The 15,533-nt window shown below is 43.8% G+C and overlaps 1 protein-coding gene across 1 annotated transcript in view; it reads right to left on the minus strand.

Annotated features, from left to right (window-relative positions):
• The window catches only part of capn5a (calpain 5a), a 160,237-nt gene that overhangs the window by 99,203 nt on the left and 45,501 nt on the right, over positions 1 to 15,533 (minus strand). The window contains exon 2 of the mRNA XM_073044268.1: positions 8,201 to 8,374. Coding sequence (XP_072900369.1) covers positions 8,201 to 8,365 — 165 coding nt within the window. The 5' untranslated portion in view covers positions 8,366 to 8,374. The remainder of the gene's footprint in view (positions 1 to 8,200; positions 8,375 to 15,533) is intronic.

The following is a 15,533-nucleotide window of genomic DNA, read 5'->3' on the forward strand; positions in this document are numbered from 1 at the left end:
AGGGCGTGTCATGCATCAAGATGCTCTTCAATGACTAGACCTCAGCATTCAATACTATCATCCTCTCAAACTAATCAATAGGCTTCAAGAGCATGGCCTCAATACCTCCTTGTGCATTTGGATCCTCAATTTCCTCACCTGTAGACCCCAGTCAGCTTCGATTGGCAAAAGCATCGCTTCCACGATCTCCATCAGCACAGATGCACCACAGGCTGTGTGCTCAGCTCTACTCACTTTACACTTATGTTTGTGTGGCTAAGCACAGCTCCAATGCCATACTCCAGTTTGCTGATTACACCACTGTTGTGCGTGACATGCCAGCATTTAGGAGGAAGATTGAAAACCTGGCTGAGTGGTGCCACAACAACACCCTCTCACTGAATGTCAGCAGGACCAAGGAGCTGATTATTGACTTCAGGAGGACAACACTGGAAGTCCATGAGCCAGTCCTCATTGGGGGGAAACAGAGGTGAAGAGAGTCAGCAACTTTAAATTCCTCGGTGTTATCATTTCGGAGGATATGTTCTGGGTCCAGCACATAAGTGCCATTATGAAGAAAGCACAAGAGCACCTCTGCTTTCTTCGAAGATTCCAAAGATTCAGCATGTCATCTATAACTCTGACAAACTTGTGCAGATGTGATGGAGAGTATACTGACTGGCTACATCATGGCCTGGTATGGAAACACCAATGCTATTTATATTTTTTCCTTTGGTATTTGCATGGCTTGTCCTTTGCACACAGGTTGCACGTCCATTCTGTTGGGCACGGACTTTGACTGATTCTATTGTGTCTTCGTTTACTGTGAATGCCCTCAAGAAAACAAATCTCAGGATTGTGATACGATAATAAATTGGCTCTGAATTTTGCATTTTCTCTGGGGTCCTGACCAATATATTTTCCATCACCCACCATTTTGAACGTTTTTATTGTAATTACCAGGATGCTGTTAGTGGGATCTCACTGTGCACAAATTAGCTGCTGCATTTTGTACATTCCGAGGTCACTGCGAATTCAAAGAACCTCCCGGACTGCAAACTCCTTTGTGAACTTTTGAAATGCAAATGCACATTCTTCACAGCCCAGGGAGGTTCCAGATCGGTTTAACAAGGAGGCCGCTGGGGTGAAAAAGGCGAGGCAGATGAATCGAGGGTGGGGGTGGGGGCGTTGGGAAGAATGCGGCCACGGAAACCTCACAGAGTCCTCAGGAAGAGAAAGCATCAGTAAAATAAGAGCTCAACTGCCAAGTACAAAAAAAATTCCTTCCACAGTCCAATGCACCACAGATTACACACCCAAAAACCAAAGGAATTTTAAAAGATTTATTTTTTATTTATTGTAGTTCCTCTTAATTCGTCAGACATGTTTGGCTCACGATGGAAACTCCAGCAAACTTCTCTTTGGCAGAAGTTACCAGACAGGAAATGGATGTAATTCTCAGGTCAGTGACAGAAAACTTATCTCCTGGGCTGCACCATTTCTCCCAGTACAGGAAAAATAATCCAGGTCATTCACCACAGAAGCAGAGAAGTTAGAGTCACTTCGAAAAACTAAGCAACTCAGTTTCTTGAAGATCTGACACCCTGGGCAGATCAGACACGAATTGGACCTCATACCTAAGAAATGGAGACGGCTCAGAGGATTGTTGTGCTCTCTTCCAGGGAAGGTGGGACCTGTACAGAAGAAATGGTTTGCAGCTGGAGGGGCACTAATAGTGGAGCAGCAATGGTTTGCTAGTGCTGCAAGGTTTAAAGTAGAGTTGCAGGAGGATGGGAACTGGAGTGCCAGAACAGATAGAGGAGAGGTTGTGAAGACAGATATTGTTAAGACCGCAGACAAAATCAGGAAGCAAAACATTGAGCCTGGTGTGACAACTGTCCTGAGCTGCATTTATTTCAATGCAAGAAGTATCATAGGAAAGGCGGATGAGCTCAGGGCATGGATCAACTCCTGGAATTATGATATTGTAGCCACTAGTGAGGCTTGGATGCCGGAGGGACAGGACTGGCAGCTCAATATTCCGGGGTTCTGCTGATTTAGATGGGACAGAGTGGGCGGGTTAAACAGGGATGGGTCCTGTCAGGGAAAATGTCAAGCCAGTGCTCAGTCAGGACAGACCGGAGAACTCATTTAGTGAGGCATTAAGGGTAGAAATGAGGAATAAGAAAGGTATGGCCATATTAATGCAACTATATTATAGACCACCCAACAGTCTACGGGATTTAGAGGAACAAATTTGTAGATAGATTGCAGACTGTTACAAGAAACATGAAGTTGTTTTATTAGGTGATGTTAACTTTCTACAATATTGACTGGGAATCCTGTACTGTAAGAGGACTAGATGGGATAGAGTTTGTCAAATGCATTCAGGAAAGTTTCCTTCATCAGTATGTAGATGTCCCAACAATGAGACAAGACAGGTGACAGAAGTTTGTGCAGGGGAACACCTTACACCTAGTGATCATAATGCCATTACTTTCAAAGTAAATATGGAAGAAGATAGGTATGATCTGCAGGTTAAGATTCTAAATTGCAGAAAGGCCAATTTTGATGGTATGAGAAAGGATCTGGCAAGTGAGGATTGGGACAGGCTGTTTTCTGGCAAAGTGGGAGGCCTTCAAAAGTAAAAGTTTGAGAATACTAAGCTTGTATGTGCTGCAATGTAGGGGGTGGTGTGGTTTAAACTAGAGTTTGAAAGGTAAAGATAACAGGTTTAGGGAACCCGGGTTTTCAAGTAGTATTGAGGCACTAGTTAAGAAAAAAAATGTGCATAGAAGGTGTAGACAGGTAGGAACAATTGAGGTATTTAAGGAGTATAAGAAATGCAAGAGAAAACTTAAAGAAATAAATTAGGGATGCTAATAGAAGGCATGAAGTTGTCCTAGCACGAAAAGTGAAGGAGAATCTAAGGGATTCCACAGATACATCAAGCAAAAAAGGACTGCAAAGGACAAAATTGGTCCACTGGAAGATCAAAAAGGTAATCTATGCATGATGGGGGAGATCTTAAATAAATTTTTTGCATCTGTATTTACTCAGGAGTTGGACACGGAGTCAACAGAAGTGAGGCAAATCAAGAGTGAGGTCACAGACCCAATAGAAATTACGGAGGAGGAAGAGTTTACTGTCTTGAGGCAAATCAAGGTGGATAAATCCCCAGGGCCTGACAGGGTGTTCCCTCAGACCTTGTGGGAGGCAGCTGCAGAAATTGCTGGGGCCCTAGCAGAGATACTTAAATCATGAGGTACCGGAGGATTAGAAAATAGCTACTGTTGTTCTGCTGCTTGAGAAAGGTTCTAAAAATAATCCCCAGGAAATTATAGGCCAGTGAGCCTAACATCAGTAGTGGGAAAGTTTTTTGGAAGGTATAGAGACTGGATATATGAGTATTACAATGGACATGGACAGATCAGGGCTAGACTAACCAGTCTTAAGAGTTTTGCGAAGAAGTTAGCAGGAAAGTTGGAGACAAGGCAGTAGAAGTTGTGCACATGATCTTTAGCAAGGCATTTGACAAGGTCCCACTTGGGAGGTTGGTCAAGAAGATTCAGTTACTCAACATTCAAGATGAGGAAGTAAATTGGATTGGACATTGGCTTTGTGGAAAAAGCCAGAGGGGGGTAGTAGATGGTTGCTTCTCTGACTGGAGGCCTGTGACAAGTGGAGTGCCGTAGGGATCGGTGTGGGGTCCACTGGCGTTTGTCATCTACATCAATGATCTGGATGATAATGTGGTTGACTGGATCAGCAAATTTGCAGATGATTCCAATCCATCATAGAGGGATCAGAAGTGGAGCAAGTGAGCAGTTTCAAGTTCCTGGGTGTCAAGATTTCTGAGGATTTAACCTGGTCCCAACATATTGATACAATTATAAGAAGGCAAGACAGAAACTATACTTTATTAGGAGTTTGAAGAAATTTGGCATGTCAATAAATACACTCAAAAACTTCTGCAGATGTACCATAGAGAGCATCCTGACAGGCTGCATCACTGTCTGGTATGGGGAGGGGGCGCAACTGCACAGGACCGAAAGAAGCTGCAGAAGGTTGTAAATCTAGTCAGCTCCATCTTGGGTACTAGCCTACAAAGAACCCAGGACATCTTCAAGGAGCGGTGTCTCAGAAAGGCAGTGTCTATTATTAAGGGCCTCCAGCACCCAGGGCATGTCTTTTTCTCACTGTTACCATCAGGTAGGAGGTACAGAAGCCTGAAGGCACACATTCAGTGATTCAGGAACAGCTTCTTCCCCTCTGCCATCCGATTCCTAAATGGACATTGAACCCTTGGACACTACCTCACATTTTTTTAATATATAGTATTTTTGGTTTTTTGCATGATTTTTAATCTATTCAATATATGTATACCGAGTAAGATTTATTTTTTCTTCTATATTATGTATTGCATTTAACTGCTGTTACTAAGATAACAAATTTCATGTCACATGCCAGTTAAAATAAACCTGATTCTGACTGGAGGTGTAGTAGAGAGCAAGGAAGATAATCAGAGCTTGCAGAGAATCTGGGTCAGCAGGAAATGGGCTGAATGGGCTGAAAAATGGCAGAAAGAATTTAATGCAACAAGTGCAAGGTGATGCACTTTGATAGGACCAACCAGAGTAGTCTTACACAATGAACAGTGGGGTACTGAGGAGTGAGGTACAACCAAGGGATATGGGAACACAGTCCATAATTCATAGAAAGTGGCAGGACAGGTAGAAAGGGTCGTAAAAAAGGCTTTTGGCATGTTGGCATTCATAAATGAAAGGATTGAGTACAGGAGATGGGATGCTATGCTGAAGTTGTACAAGACATCGGTGAGGCCTAATTTACAGTATTGAGTGCAGTTTGGTCACCTTTCTACAGGAAAGATGTAAATAAGTTTGAAAAAGTACAGAGAAAATTTACGAGGATATTGCCGGAATTTGAGGAAGTGTGTTATAAGGAAAGATTGAATAGGTTAGGACTTTACTCCTTGGAACAAAGAGGATTGAGAGGAAATTTGATAGAAGTATACAAAATTATGAGGAGTATAGTTAGGGTAAATGCAAGCAGGCTTTTTCCACTGTGGTTTGGTGGGACTACAACTGGAGGGCATGGATTAAGGGTGAAAGATGAAAAATTTAAGGGAATCAGGAAGGGAAACTTCTTCACTCGGAGGGTTGTTAGATTGTGGAATGAGTTTCCAGCAGAAGTGGTGCATGCGAACTCGACTTCAACATTTAAGGGAAGTTTGGATAAGAACATGGAAGGTAGGGATAAGGAGGGCTATGGTCCCGGTGCAGATCGATGGGAGTAGGCAGTTTAAATGGTTCAGCATGGACTAGATGGGCTGAAGGGCTTCTTTCTGTGCTGTACTTTTCTATGACTCTAGACAGAATCACAGAGTTCTAGTTGCACCAAACCTCGGTGGAAGTCACCTGCTTGTACTTACCTTGTCTAATACCTTCATAACTGCATACCTCTAATAAATCTCCTCTCAAGGAACTTGGGTCCTCAAGTCCTGGCAACATGCTTGTAAATTTTCTCTGTATACTTTCAATGTTATTGAAATATTTCCTGTAGGTAGGTGACCAAAACTGCACACAATACTCCAAATTAGGCCTCACCAACATCTCATACAACTTTAGTCTTACTTCAGTGGTTGGTAAGTTGCTGGAGAAGATCCTGAGAGGCAGGATTTATGAACATTTGGAGAGGTATAATATGATTAGGAATAGTCAGCATGGCTTTGTCAAGGGCAGGTCTTGCCTTACGAGCCTGATTGAATTTTTTGAGAATGTGACTAAACAGAGTGATGAAGGAAGAGCAGTAGATGTAGTGTATATGGATTTCAGCAAGGGATTTGATAAGATACCCCATGCAAGGCTTATTGAGAAAGTATCTCATTCCAACTGCTGTACTCAGTACATTGATTTATAAAGGTCAACGTGCCAAAAGCTTTCCTTTTATCCCTATCTACAGTACCTGTGATACCACTTTCAAGGAATTATGGATCTATATTCCCAGATCCCTGTGTTCTACTGCTCACTGTGTAAAATGTCAAAGGTTACGGGATGTGTTCAGAAGAAAGGGTGCAAAGTACATTTATTATCAATATGCAGAGTATACAACCTTGAAATTCATCTTTGTGCAGGTAGCCACAAAGAAGCACCACAGAACCGTTTAAAGAAAACCCCCACACAAGACTATCAGGTGTGCAAAGAGAGCAAATCGCCTAAACAGCAAAAAGTGAACAAATAACACACAAAGCATTAAACTTCAGACCGCAGAGTCCCCAAAAGCAAGTCCACAGCCGTGAGCCATAGAGGTGAGTAAAGCCCATCCAGGGAAGAAGGGGACACACACAAAATGCTGGTGGAATGCAGCAGGCCAGGCAGCATCTATAGGGAGAAACACTGTCAACATCTCGGGCTGAGACCCTTGACGAAGGGTCTTGGCCCAAAATGTCGACAGTGTTTCTCCCTATAGATGCTGCCTGGCCTGCTGCATTCCACCAGCATTTTGTGTGCGACTTGCTTGAATTTCCAGCATCTGCAGATTTCCTTGTGTTTTCCAGGGAAGAAGGGAGTTGAGATGGAAAATAAATCAGCCATTAATTGAATGGTTGAGCAGACACAATGGGCAAAATGACCTAAACTGCTCCTATATCTTATGGATGGAGGGGTAGGTTTGAGGCCTGACCAGCATTTCTTCTGTTCTGTTCGCCCCGTTACAGTAAGGATGTGGAGGCAACAGAGAGAGTACAGCAGAGGCTCACCAGGATGCTACCTGGATTAGAAAGCACGTGTTAAAAGGGCTCCCTTCATTGGACTACTGGAGACTGAGGGGAGGTCTGATAGAAGTTTATAAAATGACAAGTAGTCAGTCAGGATCTTTTTCTCAGAATAGAGATGTCAAGTACTAGAGGACATGCATTTAAGGTGAGGGGGGAAAGTGTAAATGAGATGTGTGGGACAAGATATTTGTTTAAAATACAGAGAGCTGTAGGTGCCTGCAATTGTCTGCCAGAGGGAGAAAGGGGAGGAGGAGAGGGAACCAAAGAGGAAGTAATGGACAGGTGAGGAAAACAGGAGAGAGGGTAACCAGAATAAGGAATGGAAATAGAAAGGAGGGAGCAGGAGGAGAAATCACCAGAGTTAGAGAAAGCAATGTTCATGCCTTCAGGCTGGAAGCTACCTAGATGTGTTGCTCCTCCAACCTTGCCCTAGTTTCTGAAATGTGCTTTTCAGGGTAACATCTTGTCTTGGAGAGTCCTTAGTTTCTTCACTTATGTAAGTCCGTCACCTATACTGGAGTGGCAGCATCGCAGAGTCCTCTGTCCAGAGCCAGTCTTTCAAATTGTCCCCAGGTGTAATGCAGCTTTGAAGACCCTTCCTCTCCCAGCAATGAGGTCTTTGGAGCTTCTGTTGGTGTTTCTGGAGCTCTGGGTCTTTATGGGATGTGGTTGCCAGTCCCATGCCCACCCCTCCTCTCACAGCCAGGCTTGGGACTGTCCACAGTGGAGTTTTCTTCACTGCCCAGTATAATTTCCATTGTGTGTTACGTGTACCGATGTGCCAGAGATACTGTTCTAAGTAAATCTTTGACTGTACTGTACCTCACTGTAATTGTGCACATGGTCTCTGTGGGAACCAGTGTACTAACAGACTGCCGCATTTCTTACTCATAACCTTTCAAATGTTCTTCACTGGCGCATACTGAAGGGGAAGTGAATGACATAGTTCACCTTGACCATTGTGCATCCTCACCAAGCCACAGCGACTTAACTGATCTATTGGTCCAGGCAGATGGGAATCGTTAGCCATGGTTGGCAGCTCATCCAAAAGAGAAACTCGGTTCTCAAACTGCCTCTGCCTTGCGGCTGTACCCACTCATGGGGGAGGCTTCAGGAGTAAACCCAGAGGAAAAATCCAGAGCTGGAGTCCCTAAGGCAGCCCAATGTTGTGTTCAACGCTGACTGGTAACTCCTGTGACGCCACTGGTGACAAACTGTATCGGTCTCTGCTATTCCTTTGGATTCATCAGCTGTGTAGAGAGGTGGAGTCTGCTACATGGGCTACAGTTTGCTCTCTGTATCTACTGGCTGGCTTCCATAATGGCTTACGTACGACAGCTAGAACACACCATCCATGATCAATGCAGACCAAGAGTCAGGACCAAGTTAACAACAGGGGCTGATCCATCAGGAAAGTTCACTTACCGGAGGGCGCTTCCAATGCACATTGGACAACAGCGCGGTTGAGCAGAACAGCGACTCCTCGCTGGCGAGGAACTGGGGGTCCTCGAAGAGCTGATTGCGTTGCTGGCATTCCTTCTTGAGGGCGTGGTAATCCTGGTTTGCATAAGGCTTCACGGAGTCAAACATCCTTCAAACCTGCCAAAAGGAACACAACGTACAGTGAGGAAGACACCAGGGGCAACCCACAGAGAATGCTGGAGAAACTCATCACATTGGACAATGAAGGGAAATGTACGGTGAATGTAGCAGACCACAAAACAGAAGAGCGAATTAAACCATTCAGCCCATCACGCCTTCTACCATTCCAAAATGACTGAATCTGAATGTGTTGGGCTGATACTCTTCATCGGTACTCCTTTGATCAGGAAGACATAGGGTCTTGTCCATTCACAAAATATCTCTAACATTGCTCTTGAAGGCAGGAGTCCTGCCTCATAGATCCACAGAGGCTTTCAAGGAAATAACCCTGAGGGTGTGTCTTAGAACACAGATCACAGAACAGTACAGCACAGTACAGGCCTTCAGGCCATGATGTTGTGTCGACCTTTTAACCTAGCCCTTCCCTCCTACGTAACCCTACATTTTACTGTCACTGATGTGCCTATGCAAGAGTTATTTAAATGCCCCTAATGTATCTGCTTCTACCACCAACCCCGGCAGGATATTCCACACACACATAACCACTCTGTGTATAAAAACATCTCTTTCTAACCATCCCCAAACTTTCCCAATCACTTTAAAATCACACCCCCTTGTATCTTGTTTGACAAGCGGGAAGAGAGAAGCTTCTTCCCTCAAAGGTAATGAGGAGTTGGGAGTATTTACAGTGGGATTCACAGGGTGTCCGCAGATTATGACAAGGTTCAATTCCTGAGAACAGTGCGTATCCCAAACTGTACGCAAGCTGGAAATAAACAAAAGCAGTTTGCCGGCGGGGGGGGGGGGGGGGGGGGGGTTAAAAAAAACAGCTGTTACACACACACACACACACACACACACACACACACACACACACACACACACACACACACACACACACACACACACACACACACACACACACACACACACACACACACACACACACACACACACACAGTGCTGATGGAACCCACCAGGCCAGGCAGCATTTAAAGGAAGGCTTAAATTGTCAATATTTCTGTGGAGTTCCTTCAGTATTCTGTGTGCATTGCTCAATATTTCCAATATCTACAGAACCTTTAAAAGAAGCCACCGAAAGAGATTGTTACTTTACTTTATTGTCACCAAACAATTGATACTTGAGTGTACAATCATCACAGCGATATTTGATTCTGTGCTTCGCGCTCCCTGAAGTACAAATTGAAGTAAATACAATAAAAATTTAAATTATAAATCATAATTAGAAAATAGAAAAGGGAAAGTAAGGTAGTGCAAGTCAGGTCCGAATATTTGGAAAGTACGGCCCAGATCCGGGTCAGGATCTGTTCAGCAGTCTTATCACAGTTGGAAAGAAGCTGTTCCCAAATCTGACCGTACGAATCTTCAAGCTCCTGAACCTTCTCCAGGAAGGAAGAGGGACAAAAAGTGTGTTAGCTGGATGGGTCGTGTCCTTGATTATCCTGGCAACACTGCTCCGACAGCGTGCGGTGTAAAGTGAGTCCAAGGATGGAAGATCGGTTTGTGTGATGTACTGGGCTATGTTCACGATCTTCTGCAGCTTCTTCTGGTCTTGGACAGGACAACTTCCGTACCAGGTTGTGATGCACCCTAGAAGAATGCTTTCTACGGTGCACCTATAAAAAATAGTGAGGGTTTTAGGGGACAGGCCAAATTCCTTCAGCTTCCTCAGGAAGTAAAGGCGCTGGTGGGCCTTCTTGGCAGTGGACTCTGCTTGGTTAGACCAAGTCAGGTCATTTGTGATATTCACTCCAAGGAACTTACAGCTTTTGACCTGTTCCACCTTCTGCCACTTCTCAGCCCAGTTTTGCATCCTATCAATGTCCCGCTGTAACCTCTGACAGCCCTCCACACTATTCGCAACACCTCCAACCTTTGTGTCATCAGCAAACTAACCCATCCCTCCACTTCCTCATCCAGGTCATTTATAAAAATCACGAAGAGTAAGAGTCCCAGAACAAATCCCTGAGGCACACTACAGGTCACCGACCTCCATGCAGAATATGACCAGTCTACAACCACTCTTTGCCTTCTGTGGGCAAGCCAGTTCTGGATCCACAAAGCAATGTCCCCTTGGATCCCATGCCTCCTTGCTTTCTCAATAAGCCTAGCATGTGGTACCTTATCAAATGCCTTGCTGAAATCCATATACACTACATCTACTGCTCTTCCTTCATCAATGTGTTTAGTCACATCCTCAAAAAATGTAATCAGGCTCGTAAGGCACAGCCTGCCTTTGAAAAGCCATGCTAACTATTCCTAATCATATTATGCCTCTCCCAATGTTCATAAATCCTCCCTCTCAAGATCTTTTCCATCAAGTTACCAACCACTGAAGTAAGACTCACTGGTCTATAATTTCCTGGGCTATCTCTACTCCCTTTCTTGAATAAGGGAACAACATCCGCAACCCTCCAATCCTCCGGAACCTCTCCTGTCCCCACTGATGATGCAAAGATCATTGCAATTCAATTCAAAACAGCTCCTAGACCCCCCCACTATAGAAAATATACTAGATGTATATTACCTACACTAGGTGAATGGCCCAATGTGTTAAAGTGATGTTATTTTGGGATTAAGTATAGATGATAGATAGACAGATAGATAGATAGATAGATACTTTATTCATCCCCATGGGGAAATTCAACTTTTTTTTTCCAATGTCCCATACACTTGTTGTAGCAAAACTATGTTGGCAGTCCAGTCTAGCTTCTCGTCTAACTGTACTCCCAGATACTTGTAGGTCTTAACCTGCTCCACACATTCTCCATTAATGATCACTGGCTCCATATGAGGCCTAGATCTCCTAAAGTCCACCACCATCTCCTTGGTCTTAGTGATATTGAGACGCAGGTAGTTTGAGTTGCACCATATCACAAAGTCCTGTATCAGTTTCCTATACTCCTCCTCCTGTCCATTCCTGACACACCCCACTATGGCCGTGTCATCAGCGAACTTCTGCACATGGCAGGACTCCGAGTTATATTGGAAGTCTGATGTGTACAGGGTGAACAGGACTGGAGAGAGTAGTCAGGGAAAACATGTCAGGGAAAACCTCCTCTGTTCTTCTATGAAGCAATACCCTGAAATCTCCTACATTTAGCTGGGAGGGTGTGGGGAGCCTCAGGTAACACCTCATCTGTGCCACAGGGTGCACAAAAATAGCAAAAGTAGCAACAATCTGCTAGAGCAGGGGTTCCAAATCCTGGGGTCCACAGATCCCTTGCTTAATGGCTTTGGTTCATGGCTTAAAAAAGGTTGGAAATCCCTGTGCTAGAGGAACTGAGAGGGTAGAGCAGCATCTATAGGAGAGCTAAAGGGAACTGTCAATATTTGGGCTTGAAACCCAGCAGTTAGGACTGAGAGTGGGGAGGAGAAGTGGTGAGCGTGAAGAGACACAGTAACCCCACCCCACCCAATTCCCAGTCCATTCCACCCTTCTCCCATCTTTATCCTCCTATCCCTCCTGCTTTTACCTTCACCCACTACACACCGAGTCCCCCCACCCCTCTTTCCTATCACAAACATGAGGAAATCTGCTGATGCTAGAAATCCAAATAAAATTCTGGAGGAACTCAGCAGACCAGGCAGGAAAAGAGTACAGTCGACATTTTGATTCAAGATTCTTTAACAGATATATATTTCTGGTTCAATCTGCTCTACACCTCTCTCCTAATGGTCCCCACTCTCACCTCCTTTAATTCCACTGGACAACAAAGATTTTCCTTCCTGAATACTTTTGGGTGTACCTTATGGATTTTGGACTGCTGATCATGAAAATCACTGTGAAATTTCTCTATCAGAAACTATTTTTGTAATCACCTATATTTGTTATTTAAATTGATAATTCAAGTCAATTAAAATGTTGCCCACAATGTAAGCAGAAGAGTTTTCCATCTTGTCCAGGCATGCCTGGGCATGCTCAGGCAGGGTTATGCTGCATGGCAGGACAGACTTTAGAGAGGCGATAAAAGCATCATACACACAGCGTTCTATGCATTGTGTTTACATGTAAATCGGTTTGCAATCACGTTGATACGCATGCTCTACTCGCAAGGCATATTGTGTACACTGATTATAATAAAATAATTGTATTTTCAGGAGTATTTGAGATAGTAAAATATCTCACTAATGTTGCAACAGCTACGATACTTACTGTTATATTTGTGGTGAGTATACATTTAAATCACAAAGACAGAGCCTGTCTCCTCTTATTAAGAAAGTCTATGGGTGTGAAATTGCCAACCAAGACAAAGCTCAGACTCCTCAACATTTGTTGCATTCTCATTTAGACTTCTTCCCTGCAAATCTTGGCTCTGTTAGTGACGAGCACGGTGAAAAGTTGCATCAGGATATTGTGGTCGTGGAGAAACAGTATCAGGGCAACCGGAATCCATCAGTGCTGGCTGATTATTGTTGGACACTTAAGCAAGAAGCCTCAGACACTAAGTACATTTGAAATTCATCAGCAAAACATTTTTAGCTTAGTCGAGTTACTGCAATTGCATCAGAACTGTTATGCAATTAAAAGCATTGTACTGTATTCAATAAAGGTTAACTTCTTGTTTCTCCAAATTCCTATGTGATACAAGTAATCTGAAATTTTAACTGTTTTCAGCTTCAAGTGGGCTATCATAAACAGAAGTTTCTGAGGAGACACCTTTGAAAAAAATTTGTTGTCTAGTGCCAGAGTTCAGCAAATGTGTCCGTGCTTATCTCTCTCCAGCAGCTGCCTTCACTTTCACTCTCTCCTCCTCTAATCCACCTTATTTTCTTCTCTCTCCCTCTCCCGGCATGTCTTCATTTATTATCAGCCTGTCACTGGTGGTACAGTAGCATGGAAGGGTGGCATGGTAACATGACAATTAGCCTGGCTCTTTACAGTACCAGTGCTTGGAGTTTAATCCCCACCACTGTCCGTAAGCAAATTGTACGTTCTCCATGACCGTGTAAGCTTCATGCGAACGCTTTGGTTTCCTCTCACATTCCAAAGATGTACAGGTTAGGGTTGGTAAGTTGTGGGCACGCTATGTTGGTGCCGGAAACATGGTGACACTTGTGGGCCGCCCCCAGCACATCCTCGGAGTGTGTGGGTCATTGACGCCAATGACGCATTTCACTATATGCTATGATGTACGGTGACAAATAAGGCTAATCGTATCACCATCTCCCAGGTCCTCCCCACCCCCCCTCTCCTCCACTACCTACCCATCATCTTTCATCCCTCCTCAGTCCACTAATCACCTCAGGCTCCTGTTCCACCACTCCCCATTCTCATCATAATGACCACCCACCCTCATTTTCAGTCTCCTGTCTCCAAACAGGTGTTTAAAACTTCCTGAAGAAGTTGTATACTTCGAAAATAAATGAGCCTTTGAAGAAGAATCTCGGGCCGAAATGGTGACCGTTTACTCTTTTCCATAGATGCCGCCCGACCTGCTGAGTTCCTCCAGCATTGTGTGTGTTGTGTTGTTTTGGATTTCCAGCATCTGCAGGCACTCTCGTTTTGGGGTTTGGAACTGGCTGCACCAGGAGGACTAGAACTGCCAACTGGGTAACAGCTTCTTCCCTGAGACTTTGAGACTAATGAATACCCTGCCACCACCGAGGTCTCGTCACTGGAATAGAGAGCTATTTACTGTCTAACTGTACTTTGAATTATATTAACTTATTTAGGGTAACATTTTGGTTATCTGATATATGCTTTGTGGGTGCACAGTAGTCCAGAGAAAGATTGTTTCATTTGCTTGCTTATATCTATAGTCAGATTAGAATAAGTTCATATTTCAAAGTAAATTTATTATCAAAGTACATATACTGTATGTCATCATATTCAACCCCAAGATTCAAGTTCTTGCAGGCATAATCAATAAATCTAATATCCATAATAGAAACAATGAAAGATCACTAACAGGGCAGATAATCAGAATAAAAAAGACAACAAATACAAAAAAAATTAGTATTAAATAAATAAGCAATAAATATCGAGAATATGAGATGAAGAGTCCTTGAAGGTTAGTTCAAAGGTTGTGGGAACTGTTCCATGATGGGGCAAGTGAAGTTATCCCATCTGGTTCAGAAGCCTGATGGTTGAGGGTTAATAACAGTTTCTGAACCTGCTGTTGTGAGTCCTGAGGCTCCTGTACCTTCTTCCTGATGGCAGCAGCAAGAAGAGAGCATGTCCTGGATAGTGGAATCCCTGATGATGGGATGCCGTTTTCCTGTGACAATGCTCCGTGTAGATGTACTCAGTGGTGGAGAGGGCTTTATCATGATGGACTGGGCCATATCCACTACTTTTTGTAGGATTTTCCGTTCAAGGGCATTTGAGCTTCCACACCAGGATGTGATGCAGCCAGTCAATATACACTCCACCACACATCTATAGAAGTTAGTCAAAGTTATAGATGTCATGCTGAAAGGTTTGCAAACTCCTAAGGAAGTAGGGGTGCTTTCTTCATAATTGCACTTAGCGCTGGGCCCAGAACAGAGCCTCCGAAATGATAACACGAGCTTAAATTTTAACTTGAGAGGAGACAGAGTGGGAAGCAAGGCATCTGAAATTGGAGAACTTAATATTCGCCAGGCTGTAGATGACTCACAGGAGGTACGAGGTGCTGTTCCTGGAATTTGCAGTTGGCCTCTCACTGGCAGTGGAGGAGGACGAGGACAGACAGAGCGGTGTGTGGAGAGGGGCAAAATGAAATCACTGGAAATGGGGAGATAAATCTTCAAGGTGGAGATTATATTAGGGAGAGCAGAGATTTTTCTTTTATTTTATTCTGGAATATGTATGGAAGAATCAGTAAGTGTAGGCAGCAACACCTCTGCCATGATAATTCTAAAGACTGGGGCGACACAACGTTGCATCCTCAGCCCTCAGCTCTACTCCCTATACACTCATGACTTCAGGACCAGGTTCTGCTCTCACTCCATCTACAAGTTTATAGATGGTACCACCGTATCAGAATCAGGTCTATTATCTCTGACATAAGTCATGAAATTTGTTGGCTTGTGGCAGCAATACAGTGCTATACATAAAAATTACTACAAGTTACAATAAGAAATATGTTTAAAGAATTTTAAAGAGTAATGCAAAAAGAGAGCAAAAAAGTAAGGCAGGGTTCAAGGACTG

Source organism: Hemitrygon akajei, chromosome 4 (genome assembly GCF_048418815.1).
Source record: "Hemitrygon akajei chromosome 4, sHemAka1.3, whole genome shotgun sequence".
NCBI classification, from domain to species: Eukaryota; Metazoa; Chordata; class Chondrichthyes; order Myliobatiformes; family Dasyatidae; genus Hemitrygon; species Hemitrygon akajei.